Below are 23156 nucleotides of genomic sequence, written 5' to 3' on the forward strand. Positions count from 1 at the left end.
GGGGACGATGGAGGATGAGATGGCGGGATGGCATCACTGACTCGATGGACCTGAGTCTGAGTGAACTCCGGGAGTTGGTGATGGACAGAGAGGCCTGGCGTGCTGCGATTCATGGGGTGGCAAAGAGTCAGACACGACTGAGCAACTGAACTGAACTGAATGACTAAGGGGGCTTCCCTTGTAGCTCAGTTGGTAAAGAATCTGCCTGCAATGCAGGAGACCTGGGTTCAATCCCTGGGTCGGGAAGATCCACTGGAGAAGGAAATGGCAACCCACTCCACTATTCTTGCCTGGAGAATTCCATGGACAGAGGAGCCTGGCAGGCTACAGTCCATGGGGTTGAAAAAGTCGGACATAACTTAGCAACTAAACCACTATCAATGACTAAGGAGGGCCTCCCAGGTGGCACTAGCGGGAAAGTATCCTCTTGCCAATGCAGGAGACATGAGACTAGGGTTCGATCCCTGGGTCAGGAAAATTTCCTACAGGACAGCATGCCAACCCACTCTAGTATTCTTGCCTGGAGAATCCTATGCACAGAGGAGGCTAGTTGCTACAGTCCATAAAGTTGCAAAGAGTGCACATGACTGTGCACACTTTGGACATGACATAGTGACTTAGCACAATGCATGCAATGACTAATGATACTGAGCATCTTTCCATGTGCTTGTTGCTCATTTGTATACTTCTTTGGAAAAATATCCGTTTCTAACTTTTGTCTATTTATAAATTGGGTTGTCTTTGTGTTACTGTTGTTATCGAGTTGTAAAGGTTCTTTATATATCCTGGATATTCAATCCTTACTAGATAGATAATTTGAAGATATTTCCTCTCATTTTGTGGTTATCTTTTCACTTTCTTGATAGTATCCTTCAAAGCACAAAACCACAAATATTTTAAAAAAATTTATTATGTCCAATTATCTATTTTTCCTTTGGTTGCTTGTGCCTTTTGCATCATATTAAGAAACTGCCGAATTCAAAGTCATAAAGATTGACAACTGTGTTTTCTTCCAATAGCTTTATAGTTTTGCTCTTACATTCAGGTCTCTCATCGATTTGAATTAATTTTTGTGTTATGATGTGGAGTAGAAGTCCAACTTCACGCCTTTGCATGTGCACATACAATTGTTCCAGCATACTGGTTGAAAAGACTTTTTTTTTTCCTATTGAATGCTCTTGACACCCTTGTCAAAATCAATTACTTATAAATGTATGCATTTATTTCTGGACTCTCAACGCTATTCCATAGATTTGGAATCTATTCCATATGCCAGTACCATACAGTCTTGATTACTGTAGCTTTCAAGTAAATTTTAAAATTGGAAAATGTGAGCGTTCCAACTTTGTTCTTGTTTTTCAACATTGTTTTGACTATCCTGGGTCCTTTGCACTTTTACCTGAATTTCAGGATCAGCTTGTCAATTTCTGAAAAAGAAAATCCAATTGAGTTTTTTTTATAGGAATTGTAATGAATCTATAGATCAATTCGGAAAGTGTTGCCATCATTACAATATTGTTTCCCAATTTATGAACAAAAGGTATCTTTATTTAGTTCTTTCTTTCAAGAGTTTTGTAGTTTTCAGGGTACAAGTCTTACACTGTTTTGTTAAATTTGTCAAATATATTCCTAATTGTTTTATTATTTTGATGCTACTGTAAGTAGAACTGTGTTCTTAATTTCACTTTTGGATTGTTAATTGTTACTGTATAAAATACAGGTATACATTTACTAAAAATACTGGCATTGTACACTTAAAATGGACGTATCCTTATGAAGATCTCAATAAAGCTATCATAAATCAAAGCTTTAAAAAAATAAAAATACAATTGATTTTTGCACATTGACCTTATGTCCTGCAGTCTTGCTAAATTTATTTGGCCCAGTAGCTTTTTTTTTTTGCTGGAGTTTTCAGGAGTTTCTATATACAAGATCATGTGATTTGTGAATATAGAGAGTTTTATTTCTTCCTTTCCAATATGGATGTCTTCGGTTTCATTTTCTTACCTAATTGTCCTGACCATAAACCTCCAGTACTATGTTGAACAGGAGAAGGAAGAATGGACATCTTCACCTTGTTTGTGATCTCAGGGGAAAAGTTTTCAGTCTTTCATCATTAAGTATGATACTAGTTGTGGGTTTTTCACAGTTCCCCTTTATCAGGCTGACAAAGTTCCCTTCAGTTCCTAGTCTATTGATGTTTTAAGTCATGAAAGGATTTTGTCAATTTTTTTCTGCATATATATATGCATGTGATTTCTGTCATTTATTCTATTAACATGCTGTATTGATTTTATTATGTTTAACCAAGCTTGCATTCCTAAAATAAATCCCACTTGACCATGGTGCAATATCATAAACTTCTAAAAAAAAAAGAGAATACATCCCAATTCATTCTGTTACTATGATACCAAAAAGCAGACAAAGATATCATAAGAAAACTACAGACGAATATACTTTATGAATATAGATGCAAAAATCTTCAACAAAATGCTAGCAAACCAAGTTTTGGAATATATAAAAAGAATTATATATCAAAACCAATTTGGGGGAATTGGGAGTGAGAAATAATATGCATGAGATATCCTTTGGGAGCAATGGAAATATTCTGAAATTAGCAAAGATGCTCGCACAACTTTGTGAATATACCAAAAAACTGTACACATTAAAAGGGCAAACATTACAATATTTGAAATATATCTTTTTTACAGGAAGCTGTCTTTCCTTTATTTTTCCTCTTTCATTCTTCTTTCTGCCCACAAGGCAGATGCGATGCAAATTAGGAAAAACATGTTAAGGGACATGTTAAGAGCAATAAGACAGTAAGAAACTGGGTGTTTGAATGACCTTCCAGATTAGAATGGTTTAGCCCCATAGACTGCTTATAAGTTCAGACATTTACAAAAGAAAAAACCTGCTGCTGCTGCTAAGTCGCTTCAGTCATGTCCGACTCTGTGCAACCCCATAGACGGCAGCCCACCAGGCTCCCCCATCCCCGGGATTCTCCAGGCAAGAACACTGGAGTGGGTTGCCATTTCCTTCTCCAATGCATGAAAGTGAAAAGTGAAAGGGGGTTGCTCAGTCGTGCCCGACTCTTTGTGGTTCCTTAAATGGAGGAGACACGGGTTCGATCCCTGGGTTCGGAAGATCCCCTGGAGGAGGAAATGGCAACCCACTCCAGTTTCTTGCCTGGGAAATCCCACGGATCGAGGAGCCTGGTGGGCTACAGTCCAGGGAGTGTCAGAGTCTGACACGACTGAAACAACTTAGGATGTGATTCTTCCTTAGGGTTTTTCTTGTTTGTTTAGGTTACTTTTATTAGGCTCTTATTAAAGCATCCCATCCAATATCCTAAATCAGTTAGATTGGTCCTACTTTTTCACTACTACAAACAGTTCTGCAATGATAATCCTCACACACACTTCTTGAACGTGTGTTAGTTTTTTTAGGGTAAACACCTTTGAAGGGAAATTGCTGTCATTTGCTCAGTTGTCACAATGATTGTCAGGTATGCACAACTTCAGTTTCACATAGTATGTTTATTTTCCTAAGTGGTTGAACTAACTTTCCAGCAATAAGTTAGGATTTCACGTTTTCTCAAATCCTCACCATTATTTGGTCTTTTGAAGCATATTATGTTTTGTCAGCCTGATAGGTGTGAAATAGCATTCCATTATTGTTGTCATTCGAATTTCCCTAGGATTACTGGAACAGAGAATTATTTCACATTTATTGACCATTTGGGTTCTTTCATGAATTGACTGTCCATAACCTTCACTGATTTTCCCATTATGTCAAACATCATTTTCTTAATGATTTGTAGACATTTTCATAAATGTTGTTGATTACTTGTTTTTGCCATTATCTTCTACTTGTATATGGCTTACATTCTCACATTGTTTGCAATAATTTTAATCATATGTAAATCATTGTTTTAACATGCTCAAATGTATCAATATTTTCTTTTTATGATTTGTTCTTTAAACCTTATTTAAGAAAATATTTCTTAGACCTATGTCATAAAGATATTTTCCTATTCTAACTTTTGAAATCTTTATTGTTTTCTTTTCATTTTTAGGTTTTATTCCATTTAAAATTTGTTGTTATGGGTATGAAGCATGTATCAAATTTTATTTCTTTTTTATGTAGAGCTAATTGCTCAGGAATCATGTATTCATAAGCTCACACTTTCACTGATGAACTTCCTATACTATCTATGTCTCTCAGTAAAATTTAATCATTTCTACCTTAATTTCACTGAGGATATAATATTCATTATTTCACTCCTTTGAAATTTGTTAAGGCTTGCTTTATGGCCCAAATGTGATCAGTTTTTGGAAATATTATGTGGGCACTTGAAACCACGTGCACTGTGCTGCTACTGGATATATTAATTTATAAATATCACTTGGGTCCATTGTTAAACATGTTACTCAAATCTGTTGGATGTGTATTAACATTACTGTTATCTGAGTATTTATCAGTTAGAAACAGAAATGTCCTAAAATCTCTCATCATGATAGACATATATATTTCTCCCTCAAGATGTTTCTATATATTTCTGCTTTACTTTTTTGTTTTTATGTATTTTGAGTTAATATTTTAGGTACATCCCAGTACAGAATTGTTATATTTTATTGAATTAACTTTTATAACTATGAAATGTCTCTTTTTAGCTCTAGTGACACATTTTTGTTTCAAAGTCTCCTGTGTTTCATATTATACAAGTACTCCAGTTTTTCTTTCTTCATTTTTTTGATGGGGGTATTGATGTTTGTATAGTGTGTTTTCCAGTCTATGGTCTTTACCTTTAAATTGGAAGAGTTAGTTCATTTATATTCAATGTAATTATAAATTTGGGTTTAACTCTATCTTATTTTTTTAACTTTTTTATTTTTTATTGGAGTACAGACAATTAATGATATTATAATAGTTTCAAGAGGACAGCAAAGGAACTCAGCAATACGTATATATGTATCCATTCTCTTCCAACTCCCCTCTTATGCAGGCTGCCAAATAACATTGAGTAGATTATTACTTTTTAAAATTTATTCTACCTGTCTACAGTCTTTTTACTCTCTTTTATTGCATTCTTCTAAACTTATTGTTTTACATTACTTCATTTTCCCCACCTATTAGCTTGGTAATTATTTTCTGCTGTACAAATTCTTAGATTCCAACACAGAACTACTAAATCAGAAACTAGGGTGGAATCTCTGATTCAGTGGGTTTAGGATGGGTTTGAGAACATGCATTACTAACAAGCTCACAAATGATGCTGATGTTTCTTGTCCACTGATTACACTTTGAGAATCACTGATTTGAAGGAAGAAATTGACTAGAAAAAAGGGATTAGTGAAGAGACACTGTAATAACCAAAGCAAATTGTAGTATCTTTGACCAGAACAGCTCAGTTCACTTCAGTAGCTCAGTTGTGTCTGACTCTTTGTGACCCCATGGACCACAGCACGCCAGGCCTTCCTGTCCATCAAAAAATCCCAGAGCTTACTCAAATTCATGTCCATCACGTTTGTGATACCATCCAACCATCTCATCCTCTGTCATCCACTTCTCCTCCTGCCTTCAATCTTTCCCAGCATCAGGGTCTTTTCAAATGAAAAGGTGGCAAAGTATCAGGTGGCCAAAATATTGGAGTTTGAGTTTCAGCATCAGTCCTTCTAATGAATATTCATAATTGATTTCATTTAGGATGGACGGATTGGATCTCCTTGCAGTCCAAGGGACTCTCAAGAGTCGTCTCCAACACCACAGTTCAAAAGCATCAATTCTTTGGCGTTCAGCTTTCTTTATAGTCCAACTCTCACATCAATACAAGACTACTGGAAAAACCATAGCTTTGACTAGACAGACCTTTGTTGGCAAAGTAATGTCTTTGCTTTTTAATACGCTGTCTGGGTTGGTCATAGCTTTTCTTCCAAGGAGCAAGCGTCTTTTAATTTCATGGCTGCACTCACCATCTGCAGTGATTTTGGACCCCCCAAAATAAAGTCTCTCACTGTTTCCACTGTTTCCCCATCTATTTCCCATGAAGTGATGGGACCAGATGCCATGATCTTCGTTTTTTGAAAGTTGAGTTTTAAGCCAGTTTTTCACTCTCCTCTTTCACTTTCATCAAGAGGTTCTTTAGTTCTTCTTCACTTTCTGGCATAAGGGTGGTATCATCTGCATATCTGAGGTTATTGATATTGCTCCTGGCAATCTTGATTCCAGCTTGTGCTTCATCCAGCCTGGCATTTCTCATGATGTACTCTGCATATAAGTTAAATAAGAAGGGTGACAATATACAGCCTTGATGTACTCCTTTCCCAATTTGGAACCAGTCTGTTGTTCCATGTCCAGTTCTAACTGTTGCTTCTTGACCTGCACAGAGATTTCTCAGGAGGCAGGTTAGGTGGTCTGGTGTTCCCATCTCTTGAAGAATTTTCCACAGTTTGTTTTGATCCACACAGTCAAAGACTTTGACATAATCAATAAAGCAGATGTTTTCTAGTATTCTCTTGCTTTTTCAATGATCCAGCAGATGTTGGCAGTTCGATCTCAAGTTCCTCTGCCTTTTCTAAATCCAGCTTGAACATCTGGAAGTTCATGGTTCACGTACTGTTGAAGCCTGTCTTGGAGAATTTTGAGCATTACTTTGCTAGTGTGTGAGATGAGTGCAATTGTGCGGTAGTTTGAACATTCTTTGGCATTGCCTTTGTTTGGGATTGGAATGAAAACTGACCATGACAGTGGCAGTAAAAATCAGACAAAGTATTAATACCAGAGAATAATGATACCATTAATAGAAACAAAAGATTCTAGAAGAGAAGCTGGTTTTAGAGAGATAAACATGATATTCTTTTGCCATTTTTATTCTTGTAACAAAGGAAATAGAAGATAATTATAATGAGAATAGAAGATTTTAGTCTCAGTAAGCATTATTATTTTCTGACTTTTTATTCTTGAGAATTATTTTAAAATTAAGTTGTGTTGATAAGGACAATTACATAAATTTATTTATACACAGGAAAAAAGTATTAAACTTCTGATATTATAATTTAATTTTACAGGATATATTGATGAGATGGTTGGATGGCATTACCGACTCAATGGACATGAGTTTGAGGAAACTCTGGGAGTTGGTGATGGACAGGGAAGCCTGGCGTGCTGCAGTCCATGGGGTCACAAAGAGTCAGACATGACTGAGTGACTGAACTGAACTGAACTGATTGATAATTTCCACTAATGAGATACAACATCAATAAGTGCTTCTACAATGTTGTTAAATTATAACTAGTAAATTGGACATCAGATAAGGTTTCAAAGTCCATTTGGTCTATTGCATCAGTTAGATGAATGGGTATTTCTTCACATGTGCTTCAAGGTACAGAGAACTTTCAGTGACCCAATCTGCTGGATTCTGCTAACAAACCAAGCAAATACATGAAATAAATTTGTTTGATTAGTTTATTTACCAAAATGGTCACAGATTTAAATAATTTAATAAACATATGGTTTTCAATTTTATAACTGATTATTTTAAAAGAAAAGAGGATATTACCACAACTCAAATTACAAATTTTTACACATTAGTTTATGTGTCTTAGAGAATACCAAAGGCACAGCATGAGGAACAGTTAGAAACATATGTAATATTGAAAACCATTCTGTTCAGTATTATACTGTGAGTATTTATGGTAATTGTAATATAAATGTATAGTTTGTCTAGGAACTCAATTGTTAAAATTCTGCTAAAGACAGAGAAAAAAAATTTAAACCCAAGGTAAATAAAATGAGTGACATCGTCACTCATAAATGAGTATTAAAAACATTTCAGATAAACAAAACTGACAACTTATAAAAAGCTTTATAATTGAGGTAAGTTTGTAATAATGGAAAATATATGCATTTTCCCCAAAACTTAAACCGAAATATATTGTAATATTACAAACCTCTCATGTAAAAGTAAAAAGTTTCTGATTAGAGTTTGAGATACATAATTTTGAGAGTTTTTACAAATAATTAAGACCTTCATAAACAGCATCCACAAATGGATGCCAGAGGTGGCTCATGGTTAAGTACTCTCAGACAGGAAGATCCTAGCAGTCTGCAGAGTAGATTGTTGGCAAAGAGCTGTAATAGGTGGACATAATCTGACCAAACTTTCAAATATCTAATCATATTAGTCACCTACTCAAAAGCCTCACTTGGCTTCTGTGTTAGTTTCCTATTGCTGCTATAGCAGAAACTTAGTGGCTCAAAATAAATGTATTAACTTGCAATTCTGGAGGACAGAATTCCAAAACGGGTCTCACTGAGCTAAAATCAAGACACCAGCTGGGCTATACTCCTTTCTGAAGCCTCTAAGAAAGAATCCATTTTCTTGCCTTTTCCCGCCTGCATTCTTTGGCTCATGTCCCTCTTCTGTATTCAAAGCTGCCAACAGTCAGTTGAGTTGTCTTCAAATCGCATCACTCTGACCTCCTCTTCCACATTTAAAGGTGCTTGTGATTCTAGAGCCCACCAGCACATCTCCCTATTTTAAGGTCAGCTGATTAGCAAATTTAACTGCGTCTGCAACCTTGACTTCCCTTTGCTGCATAACATAAGGTATTCACAGATTCTAGGGATTAGTATGTGACCACCTTTGGTAGATGGGCATAGATTCTTCTTACTATGGGTTCCCAATGTTCACTAAACCCACACTGTCTGTCAAGGACCTCTATATTACTGGCCCCAATTTACTCTCCTGCCTTATCCCAGGTGGCACTAGTGGTTAAGAACCTGCCTGCCAATGCAGGAGACTAAGAGACATGGGTTCAATCCCTGGGTTGGGAAGATCCCCTGGAGGAGGGCATGGCAACCCGCTCTAGTACTCTTGCCTGGAGAATCCCATGGACAGAGGAGCCTGGCAGGATATGGTCCATAGGGTTGCAAAGACATGACTGAAGCGACTTGGCATGCATGCACACCTTTTCCCCAGACCTCTGCTCTTTGGCCCCTAGGTTCCAGCCACACCAGTCTATCTGCTGGTTCCCCAACATACCCCATACTCCACAGCTCCAGAGCCTTGCTCCTGGCATTCTTCTCTTCCTTGATGTTCTCTTCATTTCTCTTCATCTTCCCTCCCAAGATAAAAATTCTATTCATTCTCAAAATTTCATGGCAAATGCTTCCTTCTCCAGGAAGCATTCCCCCTAGTCATTCCCCTTTAGATGTTTGTCATATACCTCCCAGTAGAACTTGATGTTTTGCTTTGTTTGATAGTTATTGTGTTCTTATCTTGACTGCTAGGTAATGATCTCCTTGAGGGCAGAAACTCAAGAATTCATCCTCATGTGTACATCAGTTGCCGCCAAGGATGCTCAGTCATTTCCGACTCTTTGTAACACCATGGAGCATAGTCTACCAGGCTCCTCTGTCCATGGAATTTTCCAGGCAAGAATATTGCAGTGGGTTGTAATTTCCTACTCCAGGGGATCTTCCTGACTCAGGAATCGAACCTGTATCTCCCAAGTCTGGCAGGAGACTGCACCACCGGAGAAGCCCATGAGTCATCTAGGCGTATCTAAAACTGAACACCTGCTTTTCATGCAGTGTGTTTGTGTGTGTGTGCTCAGTTGTGTCCAACCTCCAAAATTACTCCTCCTTCAGTTTTCCTGTTTATAATAATAAAACCACCTCCCTTTCTCAGTTGTGATTGCCACAAACCTTTGAGTCATCTTCATTCTTTTCTCCCTCATTACTCACATCCAGTCCATCAGCAGACCTTATCAATGCTACTCCCTGATCTAAGTCACCACCACCTTTTGTTTGTCCTACTGGACTCCTTGTTTCCAGTCTTGCCTCTGATGCTCTCACCTTGCACAAGTGAGCATGCGCGTGTACACAAACACTCCTCCCCCCATACAAATTCTATCCTCATCTCAGCATCCAGATGGATCATTCAAATTGTTTAAAAGTCTAAGTCTGATTATATCTTGGTCCGGCCTAGTGTCAAATAACTTACCATCACACTTAGACTAGAATCCAAAGTCCTTATAAAGTTTTCTGAGACCCTCGTCTCTTCTCCCACTGTTCTCTATTCACTCACCGTCATCCTCACTATTCCGCACACTCGCCTCAGTGCCATTGTACTTGCTGTTCCTGGAACTTGTGGAACAGTCTTTCTCTGGAGAGCCACATGATTCATTCCTCTATATCCCTTAGGCCACTGATAATCCTCTCATGTCCTTTGGGTCTCTGTGGAAATATCACTTCATCAGAGCCACCTTCCCTGGCCATCCTATGTAAAAGAACAGCTCTCATTCCTTCCATAACTTTCTGTACCTTTATGCTGCTTAAATTTCTTTGCCCATCCATCATTACATGACAGTACATTATGAATTGATTTCTTGTCAGTCACTCCACCGAAATGTAAGCTTCAGAAATCTTCTTTTGATCTCTATTCCAGTCCTAAAACCTAGAAACACACCTAGAACCTAAGCAGGCATTTAATAAATATTTGTTAAATGAACTCATCTTTGTACACCTTCCCATTTCTTGCCCAGTTCTTTGATCATAATAGATGCTAAAGAAGTATTTGTGAACTTAAATTTGATGTACATCCCCAATATTACTTCATATTATCACCAGAGAAAAAACAACCACAGTAAGCCACTTTTTCATGGAGAAATAAAGGCTACAGATAAGTTGTCACAATTCAGATTAGCCTTTTATTAACTTTGATATGATGGACTCCCTAGACCACAAAGTATATCACGTTGAACATTTGACTCAAGAGTGGAGCTCGGAAATTAACCCCAGCAGGCCTTACTGTCTATACAGGGAGTGTGTGTGTTGGGGGAAGGGGCACACTAGAATGGATGAGAAGGGTACCAAGAAGGTGACTAAGCCACAAAGGCCTATAGTTAATTACATCCAATTTCAGGGGATATTCTTAAAGCCTGAAGCCTCTTCCAGTTCTGTTCTAAGTTTTTCTTCTCTTCAATGCATTTCTCTTAGGTTTTTAGTAGTACTGATTTCTTAGAAATAGACATTTGTCCTCTCTTTTTAGGTTTTTCTTATCAGAGAAAGAAAACTCAAAAATAAAACATACAGCCTCTAATCACCTACTTTCTCTGATCTCTCAAGAGGCCAGTTTTAATAATTCATCTTTTCTTGGCCATCCAATGTCTACAATGAGGCAAAGGCAAATGTTTGGAACTCCGTAAGTTCATTTCATTTACATTAAACTAATTTTAAAGGATTCTCTTCTTTTCCTTCAGAATTTGAGTCCTTCCTTTCATAACAACTCTCTATATTCAGTAGCATCAGTACCATCTTTTAATCTAAACACACAAATATTAATCATGATGAATCCTTTGGGTTCTTTTTTTACTTTTCTTGAACAACAGATGAAGACATTTTCTAAGCCAGTGTTTATTTTCACTCCGTCTATAGACTAGAATTACTTGTAGAACTTTTTTAAAATTACCAATGCCCAGGACACATCCAAGACCAAGTGTGAATCTCTAAAGGCTGGACGCAGGCATCCGAACTTCTTTTTAAAGTTCCCCCAGACTACTCGCCATTTCAAAATGCTGCTAAGACCTTAGGGACAGTTCATTGATGCCCCCACACCCGCCGGGCTTGGCGGAAAGCGACTCATGGAACGGCAGTGAGCAGACTGCACATCACTTCACTGCCAAAATGACATCATTTTCCACCTCTGCCCAGTGTTCAGCATCTGACAGTGCTTGCAGGATCTCTCCAGAGCAAACCAATCAGGTACGACCAAAACTGCCTCTTTTGAAGATTTTGCAAGCAGCAGGTGCACAAGGTGCAATGTTCACTGTTAAAGAGCTCTCTCTATGATATGCTAAGAAAGAATCTTGTCACATTAGCTACTGCTACTACGGATGCTGCTCAGACTCTCGCTATCGCACAGGAGCACAGTATGGATATTCCAAGTCAAGACCAACTGAAGCAAAGTGTAGAGAAATTTCCAATTCCAGGAAAAGAACTGAAGAAGGCAATATTCCCACGCTGCCTACCTCACGGTATAAATGCAGAAATTCTAGAGAAGATGAAGACTTGGTAGCAAATTTAACTCAAGAAGAGACATCAAGACTGGACCTCAGGTTTGAGGAGTGGGATGTAGCTGGCTTGCCTTGGCGGTTTTTAGGAAACTTGAGAAATAACTATACACCTAGAAGTAATGGCTCAACTGATTTACAGACAAATCAGGATACAGGTACTGCCATTGTTTCAGACACCACAGATGACTTGTGATTTTTGAATGAGTCAGTGTCAGAGCAATTTGGTGTTGGAATAAAACTTAAAGCTGCTGATCCTGAACAGACAAGTGAAGAAGTAGGGAAAGTGAGAGACAAAAAGGTGATTTAAGTGGGAAAAAATGATGACCTTGAGGACCCTAAATCCATAAGTGACGATACTGATATAGAAGTTACCTCTGAGGATGAGTGGCAGTGTACTGAGTGCAAGAAATTTAACTCTCCAAGCAAGAGGTACTGTTTTCGTTGCTGGGCCTTGAGGAAGGATTGGTATTCAGATTATTCTAAGTTAACCCATTCTCTCTCCACATCTAATATCACTGCCATACCTGAAAAGCAAGAAAGGGAAGGAATTGATGTCCCTGACTGCAGAAGAACTGTATCAGCTCCAGTTGTTAGACCTAAAGATACATACAAAAGGAAAAAAGCTTGAAACATTTTGATCCTTGCAACTCGGTGGAATTCTTGGATTTGGCTCATAGTTCTGAAAGCCAAGAGACCATGTCAAGCATGGGAGAACAATCAGATAACCTTTTTGAACAGAGAAAAGATACAGAAAACATGGAGGATTGCCAGAATCTTCTGAAGCCATGTAATCTGTGTGAGAAAATACCACAAAACGGGAACATTATTCACAGGAGGACAGGCCATCTTGTCACTTGTTTTCATTGTGCCAGAAGACTAAAGAAGGCTGGGGCTTCTTGTCCTATTTGCAAGAAAGAGATTCAGTTGGTTATTAAGGTTTTTGTAGCATAGCTGAATCAGTGAATTACAGACAGATATTAACAGAGCTGGTCATGTGTCCAAATATCAGTATTCAGCATCTCTACGCAGGGTGACCCATTTCATACTTTAATTTATTCATGTCCTTTTATGTTCTAGGACATTTTTACCTATAAACTTATAGAATTTGAGAATAAGTTCTTTAGAACTAGATTATCAATTTGGAGACTATTAACATTAAAAGAGAAGTTAATCATTCTGTCTTCGAAGATGAGGATTTGGGAGGGAGCAGTACAAATAGAAATACACTCATTTTTATTTAATTTAATTTCTTACTGTTCTTTTCTGGTAGGGAATGTTCTTGGGCATCAAAATCCAAGATGGCTATTAGAAAGATATTAGAGCTATCAATGAAAAAGCATAAGTAATTAATGTATAAAGTAGATTATGTTGTGTGGTTCAGAGAAACGATTATTATTGTAAAGAGCCTAGAACAGTGATATCCAACATTTTTGCTAACATACCTCAAAAAACAATTTTGAAAAAGTACATATGACTTTTTGCACATTTTAAAAATTGAGGTGTAGTTAGCAAACAATAAAGTCAATAAAGTGTTCCCTTCTGCTGAAAAAATAAAATAAAATTCCCCCAGTGATTCTAATGAATTGCCATGGTTGAGAACCAAAGCCCTTTGTGTACACAACAGCTAGTCACAAAGAGATAATTCAGTGATAAGAACCGTAGTCAGAGGAAGCTGACCCCAAATTTAGATTTTTTTTTTGCAATGTTCAACTCAAAGAGCAGATCACTGCCCTGTGGATAATTAGGACTTGACTTGATAATTAGGATAACTGACTTGAGTACTATAGTACATGAAGTACTACATTACTTGAAGGAACCAGAGATCAAACTGCCTACATCCATTGGATCATTGAAAAAGCAAGAGAGTTCCAGAAAAACATCTATTTCTACTTTATTGACTATGCCAAAGCCCTTTGACTGTGGGCATCACAACAAACTGTGGAAAATTCTTCAAGAGATGGGAACACCAGACCACCTGACCTGCCTCCTGAGAAATCTGTATGCAGGTCAAGAAGCAACAGTTAGAACTGGACATGGAACAACAGACTGGTTCCAAATTGGGAAAGGAGTATGTCAAGGCTGTATATTGTCACCCTGCTTATTTAACTTATATGCAGAGTACATCATGCGAATTGCTGGGCTGGATGAAGCACAAGCTGGAATCAAGATTGCCAGGAGAAATATCTATAACATCAGATATGCAGATGACACCACCCTTATGGCAGAAAGCAAAGAAGAACTAAAGAACCTCTTGATGAAAGTGAAAGAGGAGCGTGAAAAAGTTGGCTTAAAATTGAACATTTAGAAAATTAAGATCATGGCATCCAGTCCCATTACTTCATGGCAAATAGATGGGGAAACAATGGAAACAGTGAAAGACTTTATTTTATTGGGCTCTGAAATCACTGCAGATGGTGACTGTAGCCATGAAATTAAAACACACTTGCTGGAGGGAGGTGGGAGGAGGGTAAGGAAGGGGAACACGTGTATACCTGTGGCGGATTCATGTTGATGTATGGCAAAACCAATACAATATTGTAAAGTAAAAATAATAATAATAATAAAGAAATGATAAATGGTTAAAAAATAAAAGACACTTGCTCCTTGGAAGAAAAGCTATGACCAACCTCAACAGCATATTAAAAAGCAGAGACATTACTTTGCCAACAAATGTCCATCTAGTCTAAGCTATGGTTTTTCTAGTAGTTATGTTTTGATGTGAGAGTTGGACTATAAAGAAAGCTAAGCGCCGAAGAATTGATGCTTTTTAACTGTGGCATTGGAGAAGACCCACGAGAGTCCCTTGGACTGCAAGGAGATCCAACCAGTCCATCCTAAAGGAAATCAGTTCTGAATATTCATTAGAAGGACTGATGCTGAAACTGAAACTCCAAAACTTTGGCCACCTGATGTGAAGAACTGACTCACTGGAAGAGACCCTGATGCTGGGAAACACTGAAGGCGGGAGGAGAAGGGTACGACAGAGGATGAGACGGTTGGATGGATCATGGACATAATGGACATGAGTTTGAGTAAGCTCCGGGAATTGGTGGTGGACAGGAAAGCCTGGCATGCTGCAGTCCATGGGGTCGTGAAGAGTTGGACACGACTGAGCAACTGAACTGAACTACATTACATGACTGGATATAGTTTCTGTTTTGGAAACAAGGATACATTTCAAAACATAAGTTGAATAGGACTTAAAGATATTTTAAAGAAATTATTAGTCAAAGGTCAAATTTATTCACACTACCTCTTTAGTAGTCTGCAGCATAAGAAGTTATATATTTGCATTATTCTTTCCCCTTCCCTGCTTTTTACTATAACTAACGTAGTAAACTCATGGGAAAGGAGAAAGCCCTTGTTCTCTTTTTCTAAGAAGAGATCTCCCAAATGGCTTCTTGCGGCAGTGCGTCATAAAGCAGAGAAGGTTGGAGGTGATCAGGATCCAATACACTGTAGGGAATCTAGACATTCTGCAAAGAGAATGGCTGGGGAACCCAGGCCTTCAATAAAGAGGTAAGTTCTGGGTAGCCAAGATGCAACAGCACTTGGTGGTGGGTACTGCTTAACTGCAAGGGCACTGTGGAAACATTCTGCTTGTGTGATGGGCTCTGGCACAATATTTTGGTTACACTGAATTTTTCCATCACTAATTGCTTACCAGAATTTCCAAATTGAGCATTTCATTGCTCAAAAGTGGAAAGGTGACTGCAAAAGAACATGTCTAATGTTCTATAAATGGTCCAGTGCAATCATAATTTGGATAAAGAGATACATACTGCTTTGGCTGAGGAAACCTTGACTAAATCGAATGGGATGCTGTTCATCATTTTCTGTAACATTAATGTATCTTTCTCCAGTTCTGTCATTTCTTTAATGCTTTACTTTAAAAAAATCTTATTTTGTTCAGATATTTCTTCAAAGTAATCGTTGCCAGGATCCAAACTGGCACGGGAAGGAAACTGTTTATTTGCAACAAAAAGAGATAAAATCTTAGGATTACATATAAGCCATTACCACTCTTTCCAAGTGATTTAGAAATCTATGTCCTAATGATCCCAATTTACTTTTTCAGCCAAATTCTACAAAATTACCTGGAAACTGTGAAGCATTCTTTGTGTAGTAAATTTTGTCTTCTCAATGTCTTGATTAGGTATTAGCCACTTAGTGGAATATGTATATGTAATTTATTACTGCCTGAACCATAAGCTTAAACTAATCGCAATGTTTCACCAATTATAACACCTTCTAAATGCTAAACTACCATATCATTTCTAAATCACTACTGCTCCACACCTTTCTTTTATATTAATGGCTTAATCTTAAAAAAAAAAAAAAAAGTGACGTTCCTAATGCCTTGCAATTTGTTTCGAAATTCCTGAGCATTGAGCTGCCTAACTTAAAACATCTGTCTTTGAGATCTGATTGCTTCTTCGAGACTTTGAAGTTTATACTCTAAATTCTGTATTTCTATACTTACTACTCATCTATTATCTTCATTTTTAAGATACTCTTCCTTTGTCAGCAAGAGCATCTTTTTTTTTTTTTTAAGAGAATTCATTCTTTTTTTTTTTTTTTTTTTTAAAAAAGGAATTCTCTTAAAAATTTTTTCCAAATTCAAGAATTAACTATTTAGGAGACAAGAACAGGAGTTTTGCTGCAGAGAAATGATAAGCTTACTTTAAATACTTTAAAAATATTGATCTAGGATTCTTCTTTTGGATTGTTATAATTATATCCTGTCACATGTAACAAAAGTTTTCCTGTGTACACAAGACTCATTCCCTTTTGGACAGTTTTCTTGATCTTCAAGCACTGCTCTAACAAACTGGGAGGATGTCAGTAACTTTAAAGAAGATACATACATTTTCTTTGATAGCGAAGTAATCAGAAGAGTAAAAAAAGGCCAAGAGAAGAAAAAACAAAAGAAAGAAAAGACTTCTTGCAAAAGCAGGTGTACTACAAAGCTCAACTAGTTCACAGACTGAGGACAGTGCTTTTTATAAGTTTTTCCTCCACTGGGAACGGTCTTCTGAGCCTCCCTTTCTCTGCTTTCCATCCCTCGAGTCCTAACCAGGTTTTTTTGTTTTTTTTTCTTTTTTTTTCTTTTTTGCTTGCGAGAATGGAAAAAGTTGCCAAGGCAGGCATATTCGGTACATTTCACGGAGGTTTTTCTATTTTCAGAAAGTTTTACCGTTCCCCAGATGGCTCCCAATTGTTCTTAGACACACGGAGAACCTAGGCTTCCTCTAGACCCTTCTGAAAATCTATTTCGTGACAACTAGGAGTCCACAGAACCCGCCCAAGATGGATCTCCACAGAATTTCGCATTTGATTCCACGTCGTTTGTCGACCCACGAAAGCTCATTTTTGTACCCCAAGTTAAAAACATCTGTCTAGAGTGAAAAGGTAGGGAAACCTCTAACACCTCCCAAAAGGCTAAAGGACCCCCTGCAATCTCCCAAGGTGAGTTCTGGATGCGGCCAATGGGAGCTCGGACCTTGACCATGCGCCGGAGTTGGTGGTATCCCCGCTACGCACTGGATTTAATCTGAGAAAAAGTTAACTTTCGGCTCCTCGCATTTCTGCAAAGCCCGTCCGGTAGGGCCCGAACCGAAGCTGGGCCAAGGCCTCAAAATCTGAGACCAGGCAAGACAGGTGTGTAAGGAAAGCCTCCGGGTACCAACGGGTCGCCGCACACAAACCCTCCTGAAGGACCGGGGGCCCCCGGGTTCCCCGGTGTACTTACTCCCGGTTTAAGCATAGTCCGCGACACCTTGTCGCCTCCTGGTAACGTTTGCATACTCCGAGCCACCCCGCGCAGGGTTTAACACTGATGCTCCCCCAAACCTCAGCATCTCCGTAGAAGCGAGGCAATCCTCCCGGGGCGTCCTTACCTTGGGGTTGGTCAGGAGCTGGTGCTCGTCGCTGTGCAGCAGCGCCCTGGAGTTGGACTCGGAGTTGTTCACGTAGACCTGGACGCAGGGGTACTGCGAGGTGCCCCTGCAGTCGGCGCCACAGGTGAAGGTGCACTCGAACACCTCGCCGATCTGCTGCACCGACAGCACCGTGCAGTTGGCCGCCGTGGCTTGCAGATCCTGCAGCGCGGGACTGAGCCAGCAGAAGCCGAAGATAAAGAGCGACACGACGCCGGAGATGATGAGAAACAAGCCGAGCCGGATGCTCTTGTCCTCGGCTTCCGTGTACTCGTAAGCCACCCGGAGCTTCGCCATCGCCCCCCACTCCCGGCGGCGGGCGCGCTCCCCCCGCCCCCTCCCGCCCCCGGCGCTGAGCCCGACTGCCTCGGCGGGAGGAGCCGCCGCCGCACGACAGCAGGGGAGTGGGCGGCCAGGGGGAGCGCGCGAGAACAAAGGGGCCGAGGCCGGCGACGCCCCCCGGAGGCGGCAGCGGCCCCCCTCCACCTCCCCGCCGCCGCCCGAGCCCCAGAGGCTCGCAGCGCGGCCGAGGTTTCAGAGCCTCCTGCACCCTCGGGCGCGAGGAGTGCACGGGCGGCTCCTGCCTCCAGCGCCCCCTGCCAGCCTCCGCCCCCGCGCTTTCCCCGCCTCCCCCACCCCGCCTCCTCTCGCCCGGTGGCTCCCAGTCTCCATCGCCCGCCGGCCGCCGCTCCGCGGACTCGCCTGGCAGCTGCCCCGAGGGCAGAAGCTGCAGGGCTGAGGCGAGCCCCGGGGCTCCCCCGCGCGGGAGGCAGCTCCGCCGTGCCCCACCCGCCGCCGACACGGGTCCTCCCGCCCCGCCCCGGGGCGTTTCCCGTGGGCGAGGGGCGGGCAGGCGCTGGGGATCGCGGCGCTGGCGCCGGGGATTCTCGTTACATTCCCCTGGGAGGGACATCCGCGATAAGAGGTTAGGATCAATATAACTTAACGAAGTGAAAGTTTAAAAAACAAAACAAAAAAACAAACGAGGGAGATGGTGTCGTTCAAGTGGAGCGGCGGGAATTTTGAACTCCAAAGGGGGACTGGTCAGCCAGCGGCAAGCCAGCGGCCGGGAGGCGTGCGCTCTCGGGGAGACTGGCCGCCGGCACCAGGCGGACAGGGATGGAAGCCCCCGGGGCGAGCGGCGTGCGCCCGGGCGTGTGCCCCAGAGAGACCCGGGCCGCCGGTTCCCACGCTTGGGGCAGGCGCGTGCGCCTCAGGGCAGGAGGCGTTACCTGCCATCGCCCCCTCCCCTCGGGCGAGCGCGGTAACGGTCCGGCTTCACGGTCCCGGCGCTCCCAACTGCCCTGGAGCACCCACGATCACCCCCACCCCCCACACCGCCCACCTCGCCGGCCCCAGCCGAGGATGGAGGGCAGCAGGTCAGAAGTGAAACAGGCTGAGTCAGACGGAGTTTGCGGTGGAGGCAGCGCGCGTGGGGGGGCAGGAGCCTGAGACCCCCACCCCCACCCCCGCCCCGACCCAGGAAACTCGCTTCCTGGGTCCTGGGTGGACCACGCTGCAACGCAGGTCTTCGGGCGGCCGGGCCGACCCCAACTCTATGTGCCCAAGGCTGGGGCTGACTGAGTAGGGACCCAAGGGAGCGAGTGCAGAGGCTTACAGCCCTGGAAGGAGACACCATGTTCCCCATCAGGGCCGTCTTCTCGCTCCAAACCGAAAGCAGAATCCTCTCTGTTCTGGCTCCCTCAGTAGTCTTGTCACCGTTGGCCCATCTCGGAATTTGTAGATGAGCTTTCCAGGAGCGCTGTGCGAGGCGACAGCGGCGTGCCGACCCACTCTGGGACAGGTACCGTTTCTAGAGCTGCGTCCTGCTCTCCTAATTCTTTCTGCTGTTCCTTCCATAACCCCTTCCCCACCTCGCCTGTGCATACCTCAGTCTTTGTTCTTTTCTTGACCTTTAAAAAGGTTATCTTTTTAAAATCACACTGCTATCAAAATATCAGACTTGGAGAACTATTTCGACCTACATTTTGAAGCATCAGAGTATTCACTTGGCAAAACATATAAACATGTCTTTTTCTTGACTTGCAAATCCCAAATGAATATACTCTTAATTAAATTCAGTCATATATTCATATTCCATTCCTGATGAATATGGAAACACCGAATCAAAGAATTCTTGACTTCTCTTTCTTGGATTTCAAATGTTGGTTTACTGGTATAGTACTTTTCAACTGAGGTCCTGATCTGTTACTTTGAAGCACTCTTTTATGTTGTATTTCCAAGCAAGGGGTAAAAGCAAGTTCAATTATAGGAAGACCCCAAGTGTTTTTCTGAATAAATTAAGAAGATGCAGGGTTTGGAAATTTTCCAAGTCAGGAAGACTCTTTGTACTTTAATACCTTTCAAGTTTTGAGAGACTATTTTGTATTATTTTCTTCCCTTTCGGTTGGCATGAAGACAATTGTTAGTGATTACACACACTACCTGAAAGGAAAAGTGAGTTTATTAGTGGAAGCATATTAACCTAAGATTACAGATTTTCAGTGGGAATCTCTTTCCTACAGTAGGTTATAAATATTTTCCTTTTCAAGAAGGCTAAAGCCAATCTAGGATCTGAGGCAGTAGTGAACAGATTAGATTTTTTGGATCTCATAGCTCTGATGTGGTGGTGAGCAACTAAACCTTGAGGCAGAATTAATTCCTATAGCTGTTCGTAAAACAGGGATGGGGTTGTTTAAAAATAATGAATACGATTCACTTTTCAATGATTCTAGAGCTCAGAGAGTTGTGTGAATGTAACCTTTGCCTCAAAACTGAGGCAAGATGGTCTTCCAAGTAAATCTAGAGAACAAACAACAGAAAATATTCTTATTTTAACCTAAATTCTTAAAGGCTTTTAAATTCATTTTTTTCAAGTTTTGCATTTAGTCACTTTCCTTCTTTATGATTATTCTAAAAGTATTTGAAGAAACTATTGCCATCTAGCCTTCTGCTCTTTATTCCTTTTTTCATGCTTTGTTGCCTTTTCATACTGTTCATGGGATTCTCAAGGCAAGAATACTGAAGGGGGTTGGCATTCCTTTCTCCAGTGAACCACTTGTCAGAACTTTTGGCCATGACCCGTCCATCTTGGGTGGCCCCACACGGCATCTACATTTCATGCAGAGATGAGCACAATAAAGGACAGAAACGGTATGGACCTAACAGAAGCAGAAGATATTAAGAAGAGGTGGCAAGAATACACAGAACTATACAGAAAAGATCTTCATGACCCAAATAACCACAATGGTATGATCAAGCACCTAGAGCCAGACATCCTGGAATGCAAAGTCAAGTGGGCCTTAGGAAGCATCACTATGAACAAAGCTAGTAGAAGTGATGGAATGCCAGCTGAGCTATTTCAAATCCAAAAAGATGATGCTGTGAAAGTGCTGCACTCAATATGCCAGCAAATCTGGAAAACTCAGCAGTGGCCACAGGACTGGAAAAGGTCAGTTTTCAATCCCAAAAGTTCCAATCCCAAAGAAAAGCAATGCCAAAGAATGTTCAAACTACCAAACAATTGCACTCATCTCACACGCTAGTAAAGTAATGCTAAAAATTCTCCAAGCCAGGCTTCAACAGTGAATGAACTGTGACCTTCCAGATGTTCAAGCTAAGTTTCAAAAAGGCAGAGGAACCAGAGATCAAATTGCCAACATCTGCTGGATCATCCAAAAAGCAAGAGAGTTCCAGAAAAACATCTACTTTTGCTTTATTGACCATGCCAAAGCCTTTGACTGTGTGGATCACAACAAATGGTGGAAAATTTTTCAAGAGATAGAAATACCAGACCACCTGACCTGCCTCATGAGAAACCTATATGCAGGTCAGGAAGCAACAGTTAGAACTGGACATGGAACAACAGACTGATTCCAAATTGGGAAAGGAGTACGTCAAGGCTGTATATTGTCACACTGCTTATTTAACTTACATGCAGAGTACATCATGTGAAATGCCAGGCTAGATGAAGCACAAGCTGGAATCAAGATTTTCCAGAGAAATATCAATAACCTCAGATATTCAGATGACACGACCCTTATGGCAGAAAGCGAAGAACTAAAGAGCCTCTTGATGAAAGTGAAAGAGGAGAGTGAAAAAGCTGGCTTAAAACTCAACATTGAAAAAACTAAAATCATGGTATCTGGTCCCATCACTTCATGGCAAATAGATGGGGAAATAATGGAAACAGTGAGAGATTTTATTTTCTAGGGCTCCAAAATCACTGGAGATGGTGACTGCAGCCATGAAAAAGACTCTTGCTCCTTGGAAGAAAAGCTATGACCAAACTAGCTGCGGCTGCTAAGTTGCTTCAGTCGTGTCCGACTCTGTACGACCCCATAGATGGCAGCCCACCAGGCTCCCCCATTCCTGGGATTCTCTAGGCAAGAATACTGAAGTGGGTTGCCATTTCCTTCTCCAATGCATGAAAGTGAAAAGTGAAAGGGAAGTCGCTCAGTCGTGTCCGACTCTTAGCAACCCTATGGACTGCAGCCTACCAGGCTCCTCCGTACATGGGATTTTCCAGGCAAGAGTACTGGAGTGACCAAACTAGACAGCATATTAAAAAGCAGAGACATTACTTTACCAACAAAGGTCCATCTAGTCAAAGCTATGGTTTTTCCAGTAGTCATGTATGGATGTGAGAGTTGGACTCTAATGAAAGCTGAGCGCTGAAGAATTGATGCTTTTTAACTGTGGTGTTTGAGAAGACTCTTGAGAGTCCCTTGGACTGCAAGGAGATCCAACCAGTCCATCCTAAAGGAAATCAGTCCTGAATATTCATTAGAAGGACTGATGCTGAAGCTGAAACTTCAAAACTTTGGCCACCTGATGTGAAGAACTGACTCACTGGAAAAGACCCTGATGCTGGGAAAGATTAAAGGCAGGAGGAGAAGGGGATGACAGAAGATGAGATGGTCGGATGGCATCACGGATGCGATGGACATGAGTTTGAGTAAGCTCCGGGAGTTGGTAATGGACAGGGGTGCTGCAGTCCATGGGGTCGCAAAGAGTTGGACACGACTGAGCGACTGAGCTGAACTTACTCCTCTTAATTCTTATTTAAATTAGCTTGCTTCTCTTCTGAACCTTTCATTATTTCATGTGTTTCTTACTAAAAGTCAAACATATCAAA

At 40.9% G+C, this 23156-nt stretch overlaps 1 protein-coding gene and 1 pseudogene across 4 annotated transcripts in view; one reads left to right on the top strand and one right to left on the bottom strand.

The window, feature by feature from the left end:
- Nucleotides 1–18932, bottom strand: part of KCNMB4 (potassium calcium-activated channel subfamily M regulatory beta subunit 4) — a 109438-nt gene extending 90506 nt beyond the window's left edge. For 2 of the 4 annotated variants that reach the window (XM_061416485.1, XM_061416486.1), the window contains exon 1: nt 17981–18932. In XM_061416485.1, the coding sequence (XP_061272469.1) occupies nt 17981–18932 (952 nt within the window). The remainder of the gene's footprint in view (nt 1–17980) is intronic. The other 2 variants (XM_061416488.1, XM_061416487.1) reach the window with 2 other exon arrangements.
- On the top strand, nt 11346–13087 carry LOC133247537 (protein Mdm4-like; annotated as a pseudogene).
- Nucleotides 18933–23156: the final 4224 nt, after the last annotated feature.

This window comes from Bos javanicus, chromosome 5, assembly GCF_032452875.1.
Source record: "Bos javanicus breed banteng chromosome 5, ARS-OSU_banteng_1.0, whole genome shotgun sequence".
Classification (NCBI taxonomy): domain Eukaryota; kingdom Metazoa; phylum Chordata; class Mammalia; order Artiodactyla; family Bovidae; genus Bos; species Bos javanicus.